Source organism: Bison bison, unplaced genomic scaffold, assembly GCF_000754665.1.
Source record: "Bison bison bison isolate TAMUID 2011002044 unplaced genomic scaffold, Bison_UMD1.0 scf7180017864289, whole genome shotgun sequence".
Classification (NCBI taxonomy): Eukaryota; Metazoa; Chordata; class Mammalia; order Artiodactyla; family Bovidae; genus Bison; species Bison bison.
Window position 1 is genome coordinate 10,742,763 of NW_011494861.1, and position 6,587 is coordinate 10,749,349.

Sequence of the window (6,587 nt, forward strand, 5' to 3'; positions counted from 1 at the left end):
GACGGCCACCTGGCCCAGTGCCTGGCAGACAGCACGGATGACATAGAGTGGTGAGCAGCCTGGCCAGTGCCTCCCCCGCCCTGGCTGGGCCACCTCCTCTCTGCTCTGTCCCCAAAAGCTGCATATTAAAGCATGTCGGCGTGAAGTGCTCGTGTCCTATCTCTTTGTGTTGATACCGACACACTGACTCCTTTTTCCTTTTCTGCTGATGCTGAGCGATGTGATGACTGAGGTGGACAGAGCCACCCAGCAGACGGACCAACCCCAGGTGGGTGACAGGGACAGTGTCACCAGCAGTGAGAGTATTTGAACTCAGGGTGGCTTGGGAATGGATGCTTTGCTGACTCCATGAACTTGACTCGGGCTTCACGACCATGTTTGAATTTGAATCCCCAGGTGAACCTGCTCCTGCAGCTGCAGGGAGGCAGAGCAGCCCCTGGAATTTGCAGAGAGGGATCAGGTCCGCCTGCTGACGTCCTGTGTGAGCTTTGTCTTGGAGGCCCTGTGCAGGGGGTCTTCTCTCCTGTGCCGTCAGTCCACAGGTTCTGGAAAAGCCTCATCTTCAGCTCAGCCATGGCTGCAAAAGTCTAAGGTTACCGTCCAGAAGTCAGTATTTTCAAGAAAGGCTTCAGGCAAGCCATGAAAAGACACGGAGGAAAACTCCGTGCACACGGTACAGTGAAAGGCTACAAGCTGAGCAATTCCAACTCTAGGCTGTTCTGGAAAAGGCAGAACGCATGGGGACAGCGAAAAGATCAGCGGTTATCAGGGATTAGTGGGGAGAGGGTATAAACAGGCAGAGCACAGAGGATTTTTAGGGCAGAAAAACACTTTATGACTTGACGTGTCAGTGCAGCCTCTCATTTGCAACAAGTGCACCCCCTGGGGATGTGAAGGCGGGGGCTGGGGAGAAGGGGTCTCTGTCTTCCTCCCCACCAGAAATGGAAGTGAGGGACCTAAAACTGCTCTGAAAAATAAAACTTGTTTTTAAAAAGCATCTTCAGAAGCCTTTGTTCCTGGAGACACCTACTTTTAATGAAAATGACGACAGCACGCGTTGTCATTAAAGTCTTTAATAACGTGCAAGACTTGAGCAGCTGTGGCCCTGGTGGGCATGCCCTCTGCAAAAGGAAGGCCAAGGCCACGGCCCACCACTCACTGTACAAAACCACAGAACGTGTCTCCTGCTTCACAGTCCTGAAGGCGCCCGTTTCCAAGAACCATATCAGAGGACATGCCGTGTTGTGACTGGAACCGCTGGACCCACCTGGGCACATCCTTTGCCTTCTAAATTTATAAAAGCATGGGACCATGCACAAAATCACCCTGGCTGGGAGCCCAGGTTACACATAGGTCTGTACACCAGCAACCACACTGGTGACTAGGAGGCTGTATCTGGCACCACCGCAGCGTTGACATCAATGCCGTAAGTATGAACAAATCTGCGGCCCCTGTACTGTCTGAGCAGAGGTGTCACTGTCCCTGAGGTGGCACGTGACCCCGTTTGTGGGCACACTGGGGTCTCCCCAGGTGACTGCATAGCCCTCCTATGATGTCACCACAGGGTCACCACACCCACCAGGCCCGGGCAGCCCTGACTCTGGCCCAGGGCCCTCACTTCCATTTTGGGGGGTGGGGGTGGGGAGGTGCAAGTCTCCATGTTCTAGAGGTGCTGGCCTGCCACTGGGGCCTGGCTGGGATGCCCAGGGAGTCTGGGGGCACCAGGGGAGGCTGGTGTGTCTGCGCAGGGTCAGGCCAAGCCAGCAGCTTCTTTATTTTCAACTGCTGTTATCTGCTCCAGGCCGCTGCCACACTGAGAGAAGCGAGGCCCAAGGGTGCATGGCGATGTGGGACCCACACCCACAAGGGACATCCAGGGACCAGTGTCCTGAGGGTGCACAAGGCCCTCCTCCCCACTCTGCCTGGCCTGAGCCACACTTGACAATATCAGGGACTTAAAAAACCCACATGATTTACCTCTTTCTAAAAAACCTTGGGTTCAGCCTTTCACCTAAGAAGGAGGGTGGCCTGGTGGCCCAGTGACCGTGCCCCCTGCAGGTCATGGGAAGGAGGAGGTGAGCCCTGCCGGGAGGTGCATCCTTCTAAATATTTTAAATCTTATTCCTTTAAGGCTAGGGCCCATCATACACATACCCTTTTAATAGGTCTAATTCTGAGCATTATTACTCCTGATAAAAATACTCTCCAAAAATCTGATACATAACACAAGACATAATGTAGGCACTGCTTAGTGTTTCCAGAAATATATTTTGTGCAGATTTCTTTTTCAACTTTGTGGGTTTTTTTTTTTTTTGGTTTGCGGGTGCTTTGGTGAGCCTTGTTTTAGAACCTCTATGACCCAATTTTCCTGGTCAGTCTAAGGCCCGGGTTGGGACCGATGGAGCCCACCTGGTGAAGGTGTAACCTGGGCGTCAGACCACAGGAACTGCTGACATGCTCGGTATGAAAATACTTGTTAAATATTAACAACAGGAACTTACCAGGATTTAGAAAATGTTCCGAATTTGTATAACCTCCACTGCGCAGGCACTTACACTCCGGCCATGCCTCCTCCGCGTGGGCCGCGCCTGCGACTCTGGGCGGGTGCCCCCCGCGGAAAAAAGGCATCAGAGGGAAGCGCCAGCATCAGAGGGACACTTTATTCCTCGGGACATTACAGGCCAACTCCAGGTGGAGCAGGTCAGTTCTGCTTCTGTGGAAAGTGTGCACCTTCGAAGTTGGGGGCAGTTTCTCCCTCGGACACGGTCACCGTGGCCCCTGCGGCGCAGGCGTGAGAAGCAAGTTCCTCTGGGCCTCAGGCCCATGGGCCGCACGGGGAGGCTGTTCTGCCCTGGGCACCGGCCCACGCCCGGCCCCGCATGCATGCGCAGGGGTCAGGGCCAGGGCCAGGGCCGTCCACGCGTCCACAACGAGAGCGCGGCGCCTCATACGGACTCCTCAGTGGACAGCAGCAGTGGGTTGATGTACTCGAACCCTTCAAACTCCGACTGGTCGATCCTCTTGATTACGTCCCTGTGGCGCAGGACAGAGGAGGCTTGGTGGGCGTGTTCAAGACCTGGCCCTGTCTCGCCCCGCAGCTAAGGACGCCCCACCCCTGCATGGGACTCCTCCCCAACAAAGTTCAGGACGCCCTGCCTCCACCTGGGATACTTCCTCCCCGCCCCTGCAGCTCGACACCCTGCCCCACTGTGGTGCAGGCCTTACTCGTCGTCAGGGGTCAGCTGCACCGGCTCACTGGTGAACTGCGTATCGAAGTTGTCCAGGCCATAGTCGTCTGTGATCTGCGGCTGGAAGGGCGGGAGGGCCTGCTTCTTCCCCAGCTGCAGGAAGATATACGGTCAGAGCCACCTGCGCCGTCTCGGCGCTTTGCAAACTCAAACCACAGAATCAAACAGAAGAAAGGGTGCTTAAGTATATATGGCTCGTTTGATGGCCAATTGTTTTTCTCTAAAGTGTAGCAGAAATTTCTGCCAAAGTCAGAAAAACTCTACTTGAGCTGAAAAGTGCCGGCAGCACAGACCATGAGAGACATACCCCATGCCATCGAGGGCCTGCAACCCCACTCCTTAAACCAAAGGAGGCTGGTTTAGGGAGTTTTAATCTTGGAACCCCGGTGGTAAGAGAGCTGGGGCTTGGTAGGGATACCTATGTTCCACTGGGACCCCTCCTCCCGAGAAGCCTTAAACGGCCATTTCTAGTATTCTAGACTAGCATTCCTAATCCCAAAGGGATGCACGTCTCATCTTGGGGGTTGAGACATAGTGGTGTCTGGAGAGGGTAGAGTCACGTGGAGGAGGTAGAGCAACTCAAGAGTGGTTCCAATCACCGAGGGGGGCGGGCATGGGCCCCCAGGTTCATATACTCTTTACCTCTTCTCCCCTCCCTCCACCAAGTGTGTGCTGCACACAGGTGCCGGGCCAGGCCTGCTCCTCAGACCTCAGATAGAGCCACACTGAGGCATGGAGATCCCTGCCCGGAGGGACCGTCCCAGTCAGAAGGGAAGCTGGAGCCAGAGGACAGGCAGGAGCCAGTCCTCCAGTTGGACCACTGTACTCTCACAGCCAGGACAGCTTGATTCAGGGGGTGGATGACCCCGGCCTTTCAGGACTGGCTGCTGCCTTCCCTTGGAGGGTCCTGAGTGAGCCAGCCTGGAAACCCCTGCCTGGGTGGGGCCTCCACGTGACCAGGTTGGAGACATGGAACTGTCCCAAGGTCCCTGTAGGGAGAGAGCTCCAGCCAAGTCAGAAATAAGCCTCCAGTCCACTTCAGCTCACCCTGTCTTTGCATTGTGGGGCCAGGGCCCTTAGGAACACCACTTATGGCAACAAAAGCAAACTGGGCCTGGAAGGTTGAAACAGGTCCTGTAAGTTTGGGGGATTTGGGAAGCTGAACACACAAGTTCTGCTAATGAAGTTGGTGCAGGAAATGAGAATGTCACAGAGATGAATCCCCCAGTCCCGCCCGGTAGTGTCAGGGCTGAGGCCAGCACACCCAGGCCACCTGGAGAGGCACACCTATCTCTCTCACCCAGGGGATGCAGGAGAGGGGTGCGGAACAGAGGGGATGGGTGGACCCCACTGGCAGAAGGGGGCTACCAGTGTGTGTATGTGCATGCATGCAGGTGCCCACACACCCATGTGCACACTGCGATCCCAGGGCCCCGGGTGGCAGCACTGGGGGTGGGAGAAGGCCCAGACCCAGAGGGTTGAGTCCCCAGGACTGGGTGGGTCAAGGGCCACTGTAGGGGGAGGGGCCACAGTGCACCCGGGTGTCTAGTTGGGACTAGCTAGATGGTTAAGTGGAAGTATCTGTGAGCTGACTCAGGGCGTGGACATGGAGCTCAATCAGTGGATGTATGGCTGTGCTCATCCACCCAAACACACCCCCACAGGACACCCAGCACAGCATGAATTGGACACCCCAGCAAGGCTGCTCTCAGGACCTTCAGGAAGCACTGCCACCAGGGCCTTGTCACAGCCCGCCTCCTTGTTCTCAATCAGTGTTTCCCAATGCACCCCCATTTCCACCCATCCTGCCCCCTGGAGGCCCCTGCCCCCCAGGGAGGTGGGTATCAGGTTCCAACCACTTTACCAGGTCCCAGTCTATACTGCGGAAGAAGGCGTGAGACTTGATATCAGAAAATCCAGTCTGCGGCCGGCAGCCAAGCCTCTCCTTGGGGTCCTGGGGGGTCAGAGTTCAAATGAGGACAAGTCAGCACAGAGTAGGGCAGCCCTACTCAGTAGCGGGTGTTAAACAGCATCAGCAAACCATCCATGGCCGGCCCCCGACCCAGGTGAAACTGCTTCCTCCCAGCAGGTTAAGCTCCTTCAGGAAATGCCTCTTTGGCATAGTATCTCCTCATTATCTTTTGTCAAGTGTGAATAAGCAGCCATAGGACCACCAAGGAAGGAAGCAGAGTCACACCCACGTCCAGCACTGAACTAGCAGACCAGGTGGTAAAGCCTCAACCCCAGTAGCTGAGGAAGGGCTGCAGCCATGGCCGCTGGGGTGCCACAAGGGCGTACCTTGTTTAAAAATCCTTTCAACACGTGGGAGGCCTTGACGGACAGGAACCGGGGGATCCGGATGGGCTTCTCCAGGATGACTGCAGGACCGGAGGAGAGAGTTGTTCCTTCTGCTGCCCCTCCTCCAGCTCCCCCTCCCCACCCCCAGCCTGTCAGCTTTTCCCAGCAGCCTGCAGGGTACTGGGAACCTTTTCCGGGCGAGAGGGTCGCAGCAGTCATGGTGGCCTGGGCCTCTTCCTGCACCCCAGCAGGGTCTCCAAGCCTCAGAGGCCCTGGTGCCCATAATCAGGCATGCTCATGATCAGGGATGAACCAACGGCAGCTCAGCTGGTCCTGTCTTCCCACGTCCACAGGCGCAAGACAACACTGGGACACCTTCCCCATCCACAGGCACAAGAGGGCACTGTGGGACAGCCTCCCCACGTCCACAGGCACAAGAGGGCACTATGGGACAGCCTCCCCACATCCACAGGCGCAGGAGGGCACTGTGGGGACAGCCTCCCCACGTCCACAGGCGCAGGAGGGCACTGTGGGGACAGCCTCCCCACGTCCACAGGCGCAGGAGGGCACTGTGGGGACAGCCTCCCCACGTCCACAGGCGCAGGAGGGCACTGTGGGGACAGCCTCCCCACGTCCACAGGCGCAGGAGGGCACTGTGGGGACAGCCTCCCCACGTCCACAGGCGCAGGAGGGCACTGTGGGGACAGCCTCCCCACGTCCACAGGCGCAGGAGGGCACTGTGGGGACAGCCTCCCCACGTCCACAGGCGCAGGAGGGCACTGTGGGGACAGCCTGGGTCAACATCCTGGGGGCAGTCAGTTCTGCTCCAGGGGCCCAGATGGCAAGGAGCTGAGGCTGAGCACAGCCCCCGCTGGGACTCCGGTGCACACCGGAGGTGGGGAGAAGGGGGCCTGGACTAAATCAGGACAGATTCTTTCTCATGGATGTGAAAGAGCAGTATCCTCCTGCCCACCATGCTTTGCTCCCTGAGAGCCAGTAGTGGACAGGTGGCCCCACCTAGTCTATGGCAGGCACAGCCAC

The 6,587-nt window shown here is 57.2% G+C and overlaps 2 protein-coding genes across 3 annotated transcripts in view; one reads left to right on the plus strand and one right to left on the minus strand.

Annotated features, from left to right (window-relative positions):
- Positions 1-997, plus strand: part of LOC104995922 (chromosome unknown open reading frame, human C1orf86) — a 4,710-nt gene extending 3,713 nt beyond the window's left edge. The window contains exons 4-5 of the mRNA XM_010849982.1: positions 1-268; positions 397-997. The exon at positions 1-268 is cut by the window's left edge and continues 19 nt beyond it. Coding sequence (XP_010848284.1) covers positions 1-54 — 54 coding nt within the window. The 3' untranslated portion in view covers positions 55-268; positions 397-997. The remainder of the gene's footprint in view (positions 269-396) is intronic.
- A 1,303-nt stretch (positions 998-2,300) lies between these two features.
- Positions 2,301-6,587, minus strand: part of PRKCZ (protein kinase C, zeta) — a 101,763-nt gene continuing 97,476 nt past the window's right edge. For both annotated transcript variants that reach the window (XM_010849984.1, XM_010849985.1), the window contains 4 exons: positions 5,547-5,626; positions 5,113-5,202; positions 3,226-3,341; positions 2,301-3,033 (listed from right to left, as the gene is read on the minus strand). In XM_010849984.1, the coding sequence (XP_010848286.1) occupies positions 2,946-3,033; positions 3,226-3,341; positions 5,113-5,202; positions 5,547-5,626 (374 nt within the window). In that variant the 3' untranslated portion in view covers positions 2,301-2,945. The remainder of the gene's footprint in view (positions 3,034-3,225; positions 3,342-5,112; positions 5,203-5,546; positions 5,627-6,587) is intronic.